General features: G+C 35.7%; 1 protein-coding gene across 1 annotated transcript in view; it reads left to right on the top strand.

Moving 5' to 3' along the window:
- The window catches only part of LOC100332191 (transmembrane protein 132D), a 64,626-nt gene that overhangs the window by 7,291 nt on the left and 38,513 nt on the right, over nucleotides 1-18,822 (top strand). Inside the window, exon 2 of the mRNA XM_021478473.3 lies at nucleotides 6,990-7,896. Within this exon, the coding sequence (XP_021334148.1) occupies nucleotides 6,990-7,896 (907 nt within the window). The remainder of the gene's footprint in view (nucleotides 1-6,989; nucleotides 7,897-18,822) is intronic.

Genomic DNA, 18,822 nt, shown 5'->3' with positions numbered 1-18,822 from the left:
TTATATATTCTAAGCACTCATCTTAATGTTTAGCACGCATCCTTTACACTGTTTTGCCCTGAGCGTGGCTAGCAGGCTTATTAGTTCATCATACCTACGGATTTAGAGCTGAATCCAGCCAGATGTTATCCATGTCATCTGCTGAAATGGAGGGAAAATACAACGGATACTGATCCGTTGACCTGCACAACTGCTAATACATCCAGTCGTGCTAATGGAAAGCAGAGAGACCGTTATATGAACTCTGTGCTCAAAGGCAAGTGCTTGAAACTGCAGAATCTCACACAAAAGTTCAAATATCACAAATCATTCACTAGAATGACTGATGATTATGGTACTGATCCTCTAACAAATATACACATTATCTGCTCAAATATTTGGATATCTTTATTTTATTTTAATGCAGAAGAAAGAAACATTTACTTTAATGATTTGTTGAATAGAGTTTTGATGAATACAAAATAACTGTACTCATGCTCTTAGGGCTGAGTACAAACTGTAGAAAAATGTGGTCCAGGTTTTATTTTATTTTCCATATGCGATTTGGATCTAGCCTTTTTCTTGTGTGAACACCACATGGAATGTTAGCCTTTTGAATCTGGTTTGGGGTACTTTTAAATGTGGTAATACATCTGATACAGGTTAGATGTTGTGTAAGGCAATCTCAGTCTGAACAGTCAAATCAGAATTTAATTGACTTGTATGTCATTCATCACAACCCTGCACTTACAGGAGTCACTTCAAAGATTTTACATTGCACTTCTTTGGTCATTCATTAAATATTAAATAATGCACTGCAAATTTTAGATAGTAGATTTAACTACCTTAGAGTTCAAATTAACACTCCCTCAGAGTTTATATGGGAACCACTATAAAAGTGTTGAAAACAACACTTTTGAAAGAGTTAACATTATCAACTCTCAGAGAGTGTTAATTTGCAAACTCTTATAGTGTAAAACATCTGTTAAATTTACGGAAAAAAACCCAGCAGCTGTGGTTGCCAGAATGTTTCTGTAAAAAATACATAAGGTTTATAGAACTGTTCAAATTATTGTAAAATAACCGTATTTCATAAACAATGTTCAGTTCACAAAATCTTAGATTGGTGCACAAAAATGCAAAGTCATTAGATGCATTAATGTGTTCATGTGCATTTACAATTAACAAACAGATTTTCACTGCATTAGAAACTATACAGTTACCTTTAAACACAAGAAGATGCAGCACAGCATCCTTTACGCTTAGTTCATCTTGAATTTGAACACAGACGCTACTATCCTCCACAATGGTGACACAAAAACTGTTTTGCTGTTGTTTTTTTTTCCTTTCTTGATTTTAAGGAAAAATATTGGTAGCTGTGGTTGCCAGTAATCTACTGTTTTTAACATTTTACATTCATAAAATCAATCTACAGAATATTTATCTTAAAAATACATTTCACAGTCTGTACTTTTCATTGAACACATGGATGTACAATCAATGGAGTGTTAAAACAGCCTGATCTCACAATGAAACGCAACCATTCTGACATATTGTCTGAAAAGTAGCTAATTCGTACAAATTCATACAATTTTATTTGTATCAAAATGAACTATTTTGCCTCAAAACCATACCCCAAACACACCCCTTGATGATAAGCAAATAAAATGAGATAGTACAGATTAATACTAATAAGCCACAAAAAAGTTATGATAATAAAGTGATAGCTCTATAGAAGGTAGATTTAAGAGGTTGCATTTAAATTCAAATGAGGTATTACAAAATGACAACAAAATATAATATTATATATTATACTATATAACTGCCAACTTATCCAGCATATGTTTTTACACAGCAGATACTCATCCAGCTGCAACCCATCTCTGGGAAACATCCATACACAGTCATTCACACTCATACACTATGGACAATTTAGATTGCCCAATTCACCTGTACCGCATGTCTTTGGACTGTGGGGGAAACCAGAGCACCCAGGTGAAACCCACGTGAACACAGGGAGAATATGCAAACTCCACACAGAAATGCCAGCTGACCCAGCCGAGGCTCAAACCAGCGACCTTCTTGCTGTGAGGCGACAGCACTACCTACTGCGCCGCCCATTATATGTTCTGTTATATATTATTATATATTATATAGTTGTTTTATATTTTCCCTAACACATTATTTTGGAGTGTGCGACGCGGTAGGACAGACGGTAGTGCTGACATTACTCAGACAGATTTAAACAAAATAATATTTAGATATATATAGTTGAGGACATGTTGCCATTGTCTCTCACAACAACATTAAAATAGTGTAGATTATTGTACAATGGTTTATATTTATTTTATAGTCATTTGACAATTTTTTAAATTAACACAATAGTTACTTTGCCTGGTAATAAGTTAATTTTATAATTATGTAACTCAGTTACTGACTTAGTTACTATTTGTAAGAGTAGCTAGTAACTATAACTAATTACTATTTTAAAGGAAAGTTCCCAACGCTTGTTTCCAACATGAAAATCATTTACTATTCTTGAGTTCATGCATAAATCTGGCTGAATCCTAAGGGTTCACTTACTTATTCCCACAGCTGAGCAGAGAGAATAGAAAGAGAATAATATAAATGACAATGTCAGCCCGGCAGAATATTATCCATTTCAGATTAATCTTTTCTCTTTGCATGTCCTGTCACTGCTTCAGTTGTAAATGTGTGTGCTGGGGTTGTCATGTGAGTTCAGTTTGAGATTAGTTTAAGTCATAACTGGCCTTTCACTGTAATGACTACATGACCCTGTCACTCAGTCTGCCTTTGCAAAATTACTTCCAGGAATTTTAGACCCCTCTGTTAAGCTCATCCTTGTTATTGGAATTAGTCTTTTTTTCTTCTTCTTCTTACTTTTTTTTTACTGGAATATAATACTCTTAATGTTGGATCTCACTCTTCTCTCAGTCTACCAATCCGCAGGAATTTTTGGATGGATCCAACTGAATATTGAATTGATATTATAATAATAAGATGAAAGTGGTTGAAGCTTGGGTAGATTAAATTTGGGGCATTGGATGAAATATAGCAATAGTAACAATTCATATTTGGGTTTTTTTTTTATCTGTGTGAAATGAAATAGACGAGGCAGTGGCGCAGTAGGTAGTGCTGTCACCTCACAGCAAGAAGGTTGCTGGGTTTGCATGTTCTCCCTGCCTTCGCGTGGGTTTCCTCTGGGTGCTCCGTTTTCTCACACAGTCCAAAGACATGCGGCACAGGTGAATTGGGTAGGCTAAATTGTCCGTAGTGTATGATGTGTGCGTGGATGATTCCCAGAGATGGGTTGCGGCTGGAAGGGCATCCGCTGCGTAAAAACTTGCTGGACAAGTTGGCGGTTCATTCTGCTGTGGCGACCCCGGATTAATAAAGGGACTAAGCCGACAAGAAAATTAATGAAATGAAATATTTATATTTCTCTATGAAATAGCAGACCAGGGCATTGTTTTCATACTTTGAACTTTTCTGTGTCTGAAAAAAGTCTGGTGCATATCTGCTGCTCTAATACAAGTTTGTTAATAAACAAACAAATAAATAAGTAAATACTAAGGTCTTTGAAACCCAACTATTAAATCAGAAATACTATAAGAAAAATGAATAATCAGGAAAATCGACATTTTATGTTCACATGCATGATAAATACTTATTTATTTATACTTTTTATGATTTATCATTAGAACGATTGAGTGTGCTTACATGGACACCAATAATCCGATTTTAATCCGATTAAGACAATACTCTGATTAAGAGTCTTCCCTGTAGACGGCAATTTTGGATTACCTTAATCCGACTAAAGTCATTATCGAACTAAACAGAAATGGAATTAAGACATGTGGAGTATGCCGAATTTAGTCGCATTATTGAAGTGCAGTACGAACACATAAACATCCTAATCAAACTATTACCAACATGTAAGACTTTTTGCTGCAATTTGCAACAGGATATTCCATACACACCTCTGTTTGACACTAGGGCTGCACAATATTAGAAAAAAACTAATATTGCGATTATTTCATTTTTCTACAATAGATTTTGCGATATGAATACAGTTTCACAAGATATTTAAAGAGCACTATTTGATGGTTTTTGGGGAGTATTCAGGTATTGAAATTGAATAATAACAATGCAAAAAAATCTTACATGGCTTTATTTTATTTGTAGTCATTTATTTGTAAAAAAAAAAAAAAAAGATTAGATCAAGTAAAGTATTTTCAGTTTTAAAATTCAGATGAAATAAGGAAAACATAAGATTTTTCTTTGAAACAAGCAAAATTATCTGCCAGTGGGGTAAGTTAAATAATCTTGTTTTCGCTTTGAAATGTAGATATTTGGACTAAAAACACAGACAAAAATTCAAAGTAATAAAAACTTTTTTTTTTTTTTTGCATAAATCATTTAAATACGGTGATCAATTTCAATTCTGTAGCTGGTCAACAATAATACAGACTTCACATTGAATATCTTGCGATGTGACTATTACAGATGTGTACATTGTGATCCATTTGACGTGTGGTATTAAAAATTCTTCTAAAACACTAGTCCTTATTTTGTACTCGCATCCAATACCTCAGTTTGTCATGGGGGCATGACTGATATGTTCCTGAATGAAAGTGAAACTGCTGAACTGCAGTTAAAGTAAAAATAAAATAAAAAGAAACACCTGAAATCACATGAAACTCCAGAGGAAACGTGGATAGTGTGGTGAAACAATAACATTAATCAAACTATTTGCTATAACATGTAAATTGTGATTATGGTGGAACCATTCAAAAAGCAAGTCATGTAAACACCTTAATTATAATATTGTCTTATTCAGATTAAGAATAATTTGATTACTGATGTCCATGTAAACATAGTCAATGTAATTTGTTATGATGCACAGTCCTTCATAATGCATAACATTATTTATTTAATTTCTATTTGCTTGGTGTCTTCAAATTTGACATAATAACTTATAATATAGTGCATTAAGTGTATTATGTAAAATGTATGCTTGAGTCTTTGCTGTGTGATAAAATATCAAGTCAAGTAGTGCAAAATGCTGCTGCTCGCATGCTGACGAATAGTCGCAAACGTGAGCACATTACACCTCTTCTTTACTCTCTTCACTGGCTCTCTGTTAGATTCAGAATTGATTTTAAACTACTTTTGTTTGTTTTTAATGCAGTTAATGGTCTTGCACCTTCACATTTATGTGAGATTTTAAAGGAACAGGGCCCTACGTTCATCAGGTCAGTTGTTGCTAGAGGTCCCTAAATCAAGGTAGAAACCATGGGGTGATCGTTCATTTGCAGTAGCAGATCTAAAACTATGGAACACCTTGCCTTTAGAACTTGGCATCATTGCACATGTGGCAATATTTAAAGCTAACTCAAAACCTATTTATTTAGACTTCCTTTTGTTCGTTAGTACAAAAATGGTTTTATTGACATTTGTGTTCTTATAATTTTATGTGTTTTAATGTTTAAGGTTTTGTTTTTAAGACTGTAAAGCGCTTTGGGCAGCCTCCTGGTTGTAATAACGTGCTATATAAATAAAGTCTGATTGATTGATTGAAGTAGTATTTGTTTATTTTAATATTTATCCTTCAAAACCGTATTGGATGATGTTTTCTAAACATCTGGAGAACTGTGAAAAATATATTTACAATCAAATCTCTGCTTAGAGGACTGCTAAATTTGATCCAAAATTAGTCAATAGCGTAGGCAGCATGCTAATGTTTGGTGATTTTATCATGCTGGGAGATTTAAATTGGGATTATCACAGTTTTTGTATGCCAAATAACACACACATGTATTGCCTAGTATGATTTAGATCTCATAAAGTGGGACCATATATATATATATATATATATATATATATATATATATATATATATATATATATATATATATATATATATATATATAGTTGAAGTCAGAATTATTAGCCCCCCTAAATTATTATACCGCTTGTTTATTTTTTGCCCAATTTCTGTTTAAAGGAGACAAGATTTTTCAACACAATTTTTAACACAATAATTTTAATAACTCATTTCTAATAACTGATTTATTTTATTTTTACCATGATGACTGTAAATAATATTTTATTAGATATTTTCAAGACACTTCTATACAGCTTAAAGTGACATTTAAAGGCTTAACTAGGTTAATTACGTTAACTAGGCAGGTTAGGGGAATTAGGCAAGTTATTGTATGACAGTGGTTTGTTCTGTAGATTATCGAGAAAAAAAATATAGCTTAAAGGGGCTAATAATTTTGTCCCTAAAATGGTACATAAAAAATTGCTTTCATTCTAGCCAAAATAAAACAAATAAGACTTTCTTCAGAAAAAAAAATATTATCAGACATACTGTGAAAATCTTTCGAAAAATATTTTAAAAAGAAGAAAACAAATGTAAGGGGCTAATAATTCTGACTTCAACTGTATATATATATATATATATATATATATATATATATATATATATATATATATATAGATAGATAGATAGATAGATAGATAGATAGATAGATAGACAGACAGACAGACAGACAGACAGACAGACAGACAGACAGACAGACAGACAGACAGACAGACAGACAGACAGACAGACAGACAGACAGACTGAGTGAGTGAGTGAGTGAGTGAGTGAGTGAGTGAGTGAGTGAGTGAGTGAGTGAGTGAGTGAGTGAGTGAGTGAGTGAGTGAGTGAGTGAGTGAGTGAGTGAGTGAGTGAGTGAGTGAGTGAGTGAGTGAGTGAGTGAGTGGAGTGAGTGAGTGAGTGGAGTGAGTAAGTGTTTGGAGTTTTTTGGGGTCTAACTGGAATATGTGATCCTACAGATCCTACCTCTTTCACAGATAATGCCAACTTGCATGCTTCAGTTTATATCAGTTTAAACATTCCAGTTTGAGACAAAACCAAAACTCAACAATGGCATTCATGTGTATTTCTCTCTCATCTTTTCGTCTTTTTTGTTTTACAGAAATGGACAGTCAGGAGATCTTAGATGCCACCAAACCGTCCACCCCATATCCATTGTTTCTTCCTGTGACTTATCAGGTTTGGGATGCTGACTACTTCTTGCTGAAAGAGGCCGGCCAGGACATCATGCGCAACTCCAGCATGCAGAGCCACACACAGCCATTTGTTGTGCTCAAAGCGCAGCGTCTCCCAGTTATCAATGCTAGCTACGGCCAACTCTCAACCAAACGGGAGATCCCTCTGGATCTAGTGCAGTCAGTTCAGTTATTCCGACCTTCTCCACCAGTTTTCTCTCTGAATTGGAGAGTCCAGTCCTTTGTCCTGACTCGGTGGGTCTATTCATCTTCTCCTAAAGTGCGAGTTTTGTTTTATGTGGCTGGGAGAGACTGGGACAGAGGAGAAAAAGGAACGAAAGACGAGCTGCCGTGCGTAACTGTATATGCCTTCTGGCAGACCCAAGAGGTCCGTGGCTCCTGTGTAATTGGAAATGATCATGGGACCTGCATGGCAGAGGTTGACGCTCCTGCTGGCTGGTTTAACCAGGTTGAGGGCAGTTCCAGTCGGGAAAGACTTGGGCCGACCCAGGGGAATCCTGTGGAGCTGTATTACCAAGCCCGACCCAGTGCTTATGGACCATGCACTGCTAGTGGGGAAGAGAGCAAGCGATGGGATTTGGGTGGGGGGAATGCTGGCCAGCCCCAAGCTGAATACATGCCAGTGACCCCCATGCAGAGGATTGGGAGTGTTCGGCTCCTGCAAGTGAAACAGGGGGCCATGCCAGTGTCTGTGCTCAGACTGAGAGAAGCCGTGGTCATCCAGACCTCCTCTAAACCACTTAAAAAGACTGATATAGCCTCCTTTTATGTTTACGTCAAGAACTCTGCAAACCTAGACACCTTCTCCCTCAGGTAAGTCTCACCTGTAAGGTCAGGCTAAGATCTCTGTGTAATGTGTGACAATAATTGCTTCACTTTGAGTTCTCTATTTGGACAGTACATAGAAAACCACTTTATGTTTTAATGGAACAGTTCACCTAAAAATAAAAATACTCTCACCATTACTCACCCTCCATTTAGTTCAGATCCATCATAGTAGCTTTTTATGCAAAAGAGAATATTTGGTAACACTTTACAATAAGATTCATTAGTTAATGCATTTAATAACATGAACTAATCATGAACAACAGTTGTACAGCATTTATTAATCATAATTGAACATTTACTAATGCATTATTAACATTTAAGTCCATGCTTGTTAACATAAGTTAATGCACCATAAGTTAACATGAACTAACAATGAACAACTGTATTTTCATTAACTAACATTAAATAACATGAACAAATACAGTAGTAAATGTATTGTTCATTGTTTGTTCATTTTAGTAAATGCATTACTTAACAATAACTAATGAACCTTATTGTAAAGTGTGACCGAATATTTTGATGAATTGTTCAAAATATCTTCTTTTTAAAAAGAAAAGTGTGTGTGTTTATATGGTAAGTAAATTTTCTTTTTGGGGAACTTTGATATTTCTTTGAAAACATAGTATGATATTTCCTCTTTGGGTTTTGTTTGTTTGTTTGTTTTTGCTTTCCTTTTAATTTTCAATATTCAGTATTTAAATAATTTTATCCCAAGATACATATACAGTCACATCGACACAATTCTAACATATTTGGTTGTATACACCAACTCTATTGATTTGAAATTAAATGAATAAGATGCTTTAACTGCAGAATGTTAGCATTAATTTGAGGGTATTCGCATTCAAAACAGGTGAACAGTGTAAGAATTACAACAGTTTGCATATGTGCCTCCCACTTGTTAAGGGACCAAAAGTAATGGGACAGAACAATAATCATAGTTCAAACTTTCACTTTTTATTACTTGGTTGCAAATTCTTTGCAGTCAATTACAGCCTGGGGTCCGTTCTTCGTACGTGGATTACTCAGTTAGCTGGATTTGGATATTGACGATTTGACATGATCCAGGATCGTTTCGTTCTTCAAAGCTGATCCGAGAGTTGTTGTCATGGCAACAGTTCTGCTAGGTCAAACCTGATCGGGAGCAGGTTCAATTTTATATAAACAGGATTAGATCGGGTCAGTTCAAGCAAAGATATACAGAAAGTGTTCCGAATTCTGATATTTTCTTACAGTAGTAGTTATATACACTTGGGAAAAGAGTAAATATTTTTTAAACTATATATAAAGTTATAGTTATTAATAAAATAAATAAAGTTATACATATTAATAAAACGTATGCAATCAGCACCCTCAAAATGAAAGTACAAAGACTGCCACCTGGTGCTGCACAGAGAAAACTTCTTGATATGAACTTTTTAGATCGCTTTAGTACAAACTGTGTATAATAAACATGCACAATATGTGACTTTTTTTAAAGCAATAATACATTTATGCAGTCATGAACATGTTTTGATAGTTAATATGCCGGTGATTTGATGCTTCACAATAGTTGCAGACGCCTTTACCAATATATTAAAATGCTTTTGTAAACAACCAGTTATTCTTTACACAAAAAAAAAACGGCTACTATAATAAAGAAAATCTTTTCTAAATGTAGAACTAAATACATTGATATGCATTGGAATACATGATGAGTACACTTGACACATGAAATTGTAAAGCCTGCAGGTTATTGCATGTCATATTTAACAAACGGTTTACTGCTAATTTGATGTAATTTTGCTCACATGGATAATTGAATATTAATCAGATGATGTCATTACGCTGCTGTGCCGTCAGCCAATCGTTGCATTGCTGATCATGATTTCGAGGATCGATAGATCTGTCCTTCAATACACACGCAGCGATCTCAGATCAGTTTATCCAGACATTCTAATCTGATTCGCGAACTTGTTTGAAGAACCAAATTAGCGAGAGATCAGTTATCAAGATTAAAAGATCCAGGATCTGCCAAATCATCTTAGATCATTTAAGCGAGGTACGAAGAACGGACCCCTGAAGTCTGGAATGCATAGACATCACAAGACGCTGAGTTTCATTCCTGGTGGTGCTCTGCCAGGCCTCTACTACAACTGTCTTCAGTTGCTGCTTGTTCTTGGGGCATTTTCTCTTCAGTTTTGTCTTCAGCAAATAAAATGCAAGCTCAATCGGATTCAGATTAGGTGATTGACTTGGCCATTGCATAGCATTCCACTTCTTTCTCTTCAAAAACGTTTTTGGTTTATTTTGCAGTATGCTTTGGGTCATTCTCCATCTGCTCTGTGAAGCACTGTCCACTGAGTTTTAAGGCATTTGGCTGAAAATGTGCTGATAATATTGCCAGAAACTCAGAATTCATCCTGCTGTCAGCAGTCAGACCATCAATAAATGCAAGAGAACCAGTTCCATTGGCAGCCATACATGCCCACACCATGACACTACCACCACCATACTTCACTGCTTAGGTTCATGGGCAGTTCCTTTCATTCTCTATGCTCTTCCCTTCCCATCACACTGGTATAAGTTGATCTTTGTCTCTATTGTCCATAGGATGTGGTTCCAGAACTGTGAAGCTTTTTTGGAACTCTAATCTGGCCTTCCTGTTTTTGAGACTCACCAATGGTTTACATCTTGTGGTGAACCCACTGTATTCACTCTGGTGTTGTCTCCTCTTGATTTTTGACTCTGACACACATACACCTACCTCCGGGAGAGTTTTCTTGTTCTGGCCAACTGTTATAAGGGGTGTTTTCTTAACCAGGGAAATAATTCTTCGGCTGTCTACCACAGTTGTTTCCATGGTGATTCTTGTCTTTTGGTGTTGCTGGGCTCACAGGTGCGTTCTTTTTTTTTAAAAAGAATGTCCCCAAACTGTTGTTTTGGCCACAATAATGGCCTAATGTTTTTGGTCTCTCTCTCTGATAGGTTTGTTTAGTTTTTAGATGTGTTTTACATTTTCAGTTCAAATGTAGCCTTGGTTTAGTCTAGTCATCTATGTTTAGACTTCTGTTGGACATCTTTTAAACAAAATTAGTTGTTAGTTTTCTGGGAATCAACCATAAAACAAGCTCTATTCTATATAAATGTCCAACCACAGTTGTAATGCCTTATGAAAAACATAGCAATACACTGAAAAATGCTGTTAACAGATTATGCATTTTCCTGAAAATACCAGTAATATTTACATTCTTCTTAGAAGCAGTGCAGATTATTGGTGTGGATTGGACAAATGTATGTGATGAAAATAACGCTCAGTGGTATTCTGAGCATTGGTCTGGGGTCATCAAGTCTGGCAATAATGTCTGCAAAGCTCATTGTGCAGATTTGAGAGTCTAGCTATATATGACTGAAAAAAAGACAGGCCTGTTTAATCCCTCAGATTACAAACAAAGACACGCTGTGAACAAACACATTCTCTTTGCTTCCCTCGCTCTGAATGCTGAATGGTTGCTCGATTCATTGTAATGCTGTTCTTTAAAAAGCATGTCTAAATAGGGTGCCGCTGCTTGCCTTGGATTGAGAAGGTGAGCAGCATTTAAGAGCCAAAAAGGGTTTAGACAGAATTAGCCTCTACTGAAATGTCAATGACAAAAAAGGATGTTCTAATTGATGTTAAAAATGTTTAATTAAATCTTAAAATGTAAAATTTAAGTTAAAATATATATATATATATATCTGTGTGTGTGTGTGTGTGTGTGTGTGTGTGTGTGTGTGTGTGTGTGTGTGTGTGTGTGTGCGCGTTACCTGCAATACCCAGGAAATGCATTGACCTTATTGTTCAATGCGGAAGTGCGCTTGTTTTTGCGTCTTTTTAAGAACTTCCAATTCAGTTGACTATGGGACAAATGGCAAGGAATAATAAACCGCAGAAAACGAGCAAACAAGAATTTGCATTACTATACAGACAAAATAGAATGAGGTAATAAGAAAATATCAGTTTGCAACATCAAACAGCAAAACGAGCCGTTTTTAACCTCTAAAAATGAATAAAAGTGAATGAGATCGGAAGTCTCGAGCCAAAAAGATTCCAATGGCTGTGCCTGCTCGTTCGCGGAGAATAAGGTTAATAGAATGCCTGATAATTTTAGGGCAAAGTATGAAATATCAGTTTTTGTAAAGAATTTGCATACTTCTATGCATTCTATACAATTCCTAAGCATGCAAAAGTTCACTTTTAGCTGGTAATTGATAATAAAGTTTGTTTGGCATGCTAGCCCAGGAGAAAGCCCTGAGCTTATAAGATTCTCAAGCCCTGGGCTTCCTCCCAATTGCAGGGTGAGAGGGGAGTTTGAGCTCAGGTAGATTTTGATTAAGTTCCCTGGCTTATTTCTGACTTATGACAGATATAGGAGGGCTGTGGAGAGGTGTATTTGCTAAGAGTTTGGCTATGGTGTCAATTTGGTATGTTCAATTTACTTAGGTTGCGTGTTTTTTGGACTGTGGGTGGAAACCGAAGAGCCCAGGGAAAACCCATATGAGCACGGGGAGAACGAGCAAACTCTGCACAGAAATGTCAACTGGTTTAGAAGAGATTTTAACTGGAGACATTCTTGCTGTGAGGCAACAGTGCTAATCACTGGGCCGCCATGTCACCCATCTGGAAAGGAGGGGAAGTAGGGGCGGAATTACAGCAGCCACGAATGTATTAAAACATAATACAGTAATTGGTATTTTAAAAATACTACAACATACTTTTATAACGGAGCATGAAGTTTCTTCGCAAATCTTCCATCTATATGACTTGTTCGATCAATCTGTTTTTCATTAAACTGACTTGGTGAAGTTTTAACAGCAGCAACGTTTCTCTGAGCAAGTTTAAGTCAGCTTGTCCAAACTTCCTAAACCTAAGAGACAAAAACACCTGAGTAGGTATTTTTAAGCCTTTGTTTCTCTTTGAGCAAGATGGTCGCTGGCTTGTGTCCACGTTGGGTCAGTTAGGCTATTTTTAGTATAATTTTTTTATTTCTTACAGAAATTCCTGTCTTGAAGATGATCTCATTAATGACTAATTAAAAAAAAAACATGTAGTGCAGATAATGAGTTGGAACATAAGTACTATATCTTTTTATTGTGTTTCCATCCTCTTGGCGAACACCAGTACACTATCTATTGTTTTTTTTTTTGTTGCTGCATAATTTCCATTCATACTCAAGCCATTGACGCCCTTCTTCAATATTAACCTATTTTCTTTTCTGATCTCAAGGCTAGGCAAATAATTGATAAAGCAACTATTAGAGGCTGCATTTTTATGATGTCATTGTGTAGACTTCTTGCAAAGTATTTTAAAAATACCAAAATACAAGACTAAATTTTTTATAAAAAATATTATCCCATTTTCATTAACCCTATCAAATACAAATTACAAAATACTACTTCTACTCGAAATATGTATTTGAAATACTTGTGCCATAAATACAGCCCATCCCTGTATACAGAAATGTGATTATCTAATAAATATCACACAAAAATGATTTCAAAGTAATATATCAGATAGAAAAGAGCTTGTGTTGCAGTGAATTTAATCTGAGAAAATTAAGTTTAAGGAGACTCAATAGATTTCAGATGCCAGTTGTAGACTTTAAAGTAGTGTGTCTGTCATGCTGGAGCAAACACATTTTTGAAAGCATTGCTAAAAGCATAGTCCAAAGATGCTCTACTTTTGAGATGCATGATCATATGTGTGCACATTTGTCATTTTAGATTCACCTTTGGAGTTGAGTCTGTTATTACAGTCTTAAGAGGACAGCTGGACTTGTTGTCCTTGTCTACTCCTCCCCCTAATCCCCTTCATTCTTAAGATCAATCTCTGTTGTCTCAGGCTCCCCCAGTGAAGTCTGTTTCTCTCTGAAGCACATTTCTTCATCTAACCCTGTGTGTGTGAGCTTTTTCTGCTGATATTCTCTTTCTCTGAGCCCTGTTGCTCTTGCCATTTTATCACTGTCACATTAAATCTCAATGTTTCCACACAGCCATGCTTTCTTCTGTGCATCTTACATCAGTCACTGCAAACACTCTGAAGACAACCAGACCATGAGAGACTTCTCTTCTCTTCTCTTCTCTTCTCTTCTCTTCTCTTCTCTTCTCTTCTCTTCTCTTCTCTTCTCTTCTCTTCTCTTCTCTTCTCTTTTCTCAAAAGTCATGGTTTGGGGTTACATTTAGTATGGGGGACATACAAGATATCTGCAACATGGATGGCAACATCAACAGCCTGAGGTATCAAGACATTTGTGCCGCCAGTTACAGTTACAAACTACAAGAGAGGGTAAATTCTACAGCAAGATAGCGCTCCTTCTCATACTTCAGGCTCCACATCAAAGTTCCTGAAAGCAAAGAAGGTCAAGCTGCTCCAGGATTGGCCAGACCAATCACCAGACATGAACATTATTGAGCATATTTAGGGTAAGATGAAGGAGGAGGCATTGAAGATGAATTCAAAGAATCTTACAGTTTTTCCCAATTTCTTACACACAATTACTTGTACTTCAGACACAATGACTCCAACATGCAACTGATCTGCTAAACTATAAGCACTATTCCTGCTTTACACTCAAACTGCAGGTTTAAAACACACTTTTATCAAAACATCACACACAATTCTCTGCATTTGGCACAATTTGCAAGCAGAAAATCTCTTGTTTTCACAAGGAACACACTGTCATTCATAATTGTAAAGTCAGTTGCCCTACTTTGCATGCTAACTCATCACATGAGTAAACACCTGTCACACAGAATTGCAATTTAGAAATTAGAGCTCATCTAGCTTATAACTGGTTCACTGCCCACCCACGATTTTTAGTTGTTTATCTCCTTCCATATTCTCTATTTCTCAATCCCATTGAGGATTTTTTTTCTGCCTGGGGATGGAAAGTGTATGACAGAAATCCACACACGTGTAACCCTTCTCCAAGCTATAGCAGTTGAGGCTTTTCATGGCTGGATTCGCTATTCAAGGTAACTTTTCCGCCTGTTTTGGCCAGACCAAAATAAAAAAAGAAGATGCAGAGCTGTTTATTTTTTTTATTTTTTATTTTTTTACTGTAACTGTATTTTGTAAACACTTCTGATGATGGTATATACAGACCACGTTTTGTGCAACTTTGGTTGGTATAAACATTGTGTACACTGTTTTTGTGGGGAAAATGCAGTCAAATATATTTGGTATGGTGTGTTTGTGTGTTCTGTATATAAACAATATTCTGAAATATTTAACTATGCCTATGTACAGTACTGTCTGTAGTGTAACATTGAACTAAAAAAGGCTTAGAGAAAGTCATTATGATGAATGGAGAAGAAGTGGTCATAGTGTTTTACATCAAGCACACCAGTGATCAACTGTTCTTAAAAATGTCTATTCATGTGATGGCTTGTGTGTGCCATTTGAAAACAAAAGACCATTTTTAGAAGAAATCACATTGTTTTGAACGTAGTTTCATTTTGCAGAAGAATTTAAGAGTTTTGCCCAATGTGTGTTTTGTGATTTGTGTGTAGAGTTCTGACAATATGAGACATGCTTTCAGAAAATGTGTGTAAATAATTGGGAAAAACTGTAAAGACCTCTGGGAGTTCTGCACAAACACTTTCTTTGCCATTCCAGATGACTTTATTAATAGGTTATTTGAGTCATTGCAGTGATTTATGTTGTCTTACACAATATTAATTCTTTCTCCTCTGCACCATGACTTTATATTCTATACTATACATTATTTCTGTTAAGTGACAAGACTTTTAACTAAGCAAAGCCAGACCTTACTGTTCTAATTAATAATTAAAAATCAAGGCATTCTATGAAATAAGCATAATCTACAGGTCTTTGCCCTTCTATAAAAAAATGTAATTGAAAATAACATAAACTAATATATAATATTAATATAGTATCATACACTTAAGAGTTAAATGAATGCAACTTCATAACTGTTTTTTGACACTCTTAATTTGACCCTTTACAAAAATGTTATGTTTGTAGCAGCAGTGTGTTATATTATCAGATTGCTTGCCTGTGAATAAACTGGCCATAGCAAGTATTGGTACTTGCTCTGCCATAATAATTTAAGCAGCAGCAGTGTAGATCTATGCTACAAAAATACCAAACACAAAAACATTTTATAGACATATTCATTACCTTAATGTATCTCTTTTAGAGTTGTCGTGACCTAAATATATTTTGAATATTCTATATTGAGTAGAAGTAACTTTATTATAGGGCTGCACAGTGGCGCAGTGGGTAAAAAGAACGCCTCACAGCAATAAGGTCACTGGTTTGAGCCTCGGCTGGGTCAGCTGGCATTTTTGTGTGGAGTTTGTATATTCTCCCAGTGTGGGTTTCCTCCGGGTGCTCCGGTTTCCCCCACAAGGTCAAAGACATGTGGTATAGGTAAAATGGGTAAACTAAATTGTCCTTAGTGTATGTGTGTGAATGAGTGTGTATGGATGTTTCCCGGTGATGATCCGCTGCGTAAAACATATGCTGGATAAGCTGGCGGTTAATTCTGCTGTGGTGACCGCAGATTAATAAAGGGACTAAGCCGAAAAGAAAATGAATGAATGGATGAAGAACTTTATTATGAAATGACATAATGTTCTTGTATGTCTTTGAAAGTCCTACTTTACATCAAATGTGACTTTCTAATTAACTGAAGATAATTTAAACTCTTCTTCTTTCTCATTTAATCATAATTAATTAAGTTTCTTTAAATAGCACATTCACTTCACGCTTAGCAATGTTCTTGTGAAGTTTATATTTTCCATGCTTTGAAACACATGTACAGCCATCACATTATTATTATGCTGCCAAAATCAGTAGCTGGATTCACCGCTGTGTATTTAAAATCCCAAATTGCACAGGGATCCATCATTGAGAAGGCTTTACCCAATCAAGGATTGTGAAAAATAGCTACTACTACCAACATATAAATCTGTCAGGAGCCCTGTTTGACATCACCATGATAAATTTTACCTGTAGTAACACTCATACATTACCACACAGGAAGGGACATGATTCAGATGCATTATAGCCAATCATAACTAAGGAGTTTGTGAGGCAGGAAAGACAGACTGCTGATCAGTGATTGTTTTGACTAAATGAGTAATTCAACAAATTAGTGATTTATCTTTTCCGAATGCAAACACTCTGAGAATACTTAGAAATGAACTGGGTATTTAATGGGTTTCTCTCAAATGGACTATTTCCACTGAATAGTACTGTTCAGTACAAAGGAGTACACTATGCATTTATTTTCATTTCCAGTGTCAAATGTAACACTTTTTGGCATCCTTTCCTAAGGGTAGCTAGCACAACTGTACAGCACCAAAAGAATGGAGCTAAACTATTCTAAACATGACAATTCTGCACTGTAAAAAATGTGGGGTTCCACTCAATCTATTTGTGTGGACACAACATGAAGGAATTAAGCTAACCAAATAGTTTTTTCAAGTTGATAAAACACAAAACAATAAAGTTGTCCCAAAGAATCTCAAGAAATGTGTTGTTTCAGCTAATTTTCAATAAGTAGTTGGAACAAATGGCAAACATAAATTTTCTGTGTGAGAATCCTCAAAAAGCGTCTGCATTGGGTTAAGGGAAAAACAACGTATAAAAAACACAGCTGAAATATGACATCGTATTAAAACTATGGTGCATAGCATTGAACCATTAAACACCAAAAACAGGATCTGCTAAATGTTCACCATTGTTGTTTGCGAGGCCAATCATATGTGAAGACACAATATTTTTGTCACGATCACCAGCGATCTAACATTTGCAGACCGCTGGAGAACTACAACTTTGCTACTGAACCGAGCTACAACTCCCAGAAGTCATTACTCCAATCACAACTGCCACAGCTGACAGTCATCTAGACACTGACACACACACAAAGCTGAAGTTCATCATTGAATGATTACATGGACTATATATACATCTCTGTTTCACACTCTGTTTGCTGAGTCTTGTTTCTGTTTAGAGCATCACATAAGCGGTATCCTTGTCTTGTCTTCACGTGTTGTTTTGACCTTTGGTTTGTTTTATTGTGAATGCTGTTATGTCGCCTGTCCTGACTATTTTTACCCGATCTGCTATTTTAGCCATGGTCTTTGTATTACTCTTATGCTCCGGTTTGTACCTGTTTGACCATTGCCTGCCTGACTACTCTTGATTATTAAACTGCATGTGGATCCCCAACTCAGTTATCCAGCATCCTGGTGTTACAATGTGAATAGTCTGTATGACTTTCTTCTTCGAGCAAGAATGATATTGGTCAAAATTTTCTGATGAACACCAAGTAAGGGTTATATTGGCAGTAGAAATGCAAACCCTACAATCATTCTGTACTGTATGACATAAATGCCATAATATTGTAAAGCTTTAAGGAAAATTTTGTTTATGGAAAAAGATTTGGAACCAAATTGGGCCCAACTTTTAACTGTGAGAAATTCACTGCTTCTAAATATGTCCAAAGTAAATTGAAATGTTTCAATGCATAAATATTAAACAATCACACTGTAATTTCTATATTGAATAGTCAGTAGTTAATATTCCAACCCTAAAGCATGTTTCAAAGCTATCACAGAAAGCCCTTGTCTTAAATGTGATGCCAGAAAGATCACTATATTAATTAGATTGTCTATTAATTAGGGGGAGATAGGTAAGAACCAAAATAGAAAATTAATTATTTTCTCAAAAATGGCATTCTTTTATGAGAATAGTTCCACATTTTTTCTACTGTTCCTTAGAATTGTCACTTGGTGAGTGTTCATTTTGTTTTTTCCGCTACTTGGTCATTTAATATTCTCAATATGGTTCTCTGGCATTTTCTGTATGTGTTCGAGCATGTGCATGACATTTCGAAGCCTACATTCATTATGTGAAATGTC

The sequence above is a fragment of the Danio rerio genome, chromosome 8, assembly GCF_049306965.1.
Source record: "Danio rerio strain Tuebingen ecotype United States chromosome 8, GRCz12tu, whole genome shotgun sequence".
NCBI lineage: Eukaryota > Metazoa > Chordata > Actinopteri > Cypriniformes > Danionidae > Danio > Danio rerio.
Note: the sequence above shows the minus strand (reverse complement) of the source record. Positions and strands in the feature narration are given on the sequence as shown.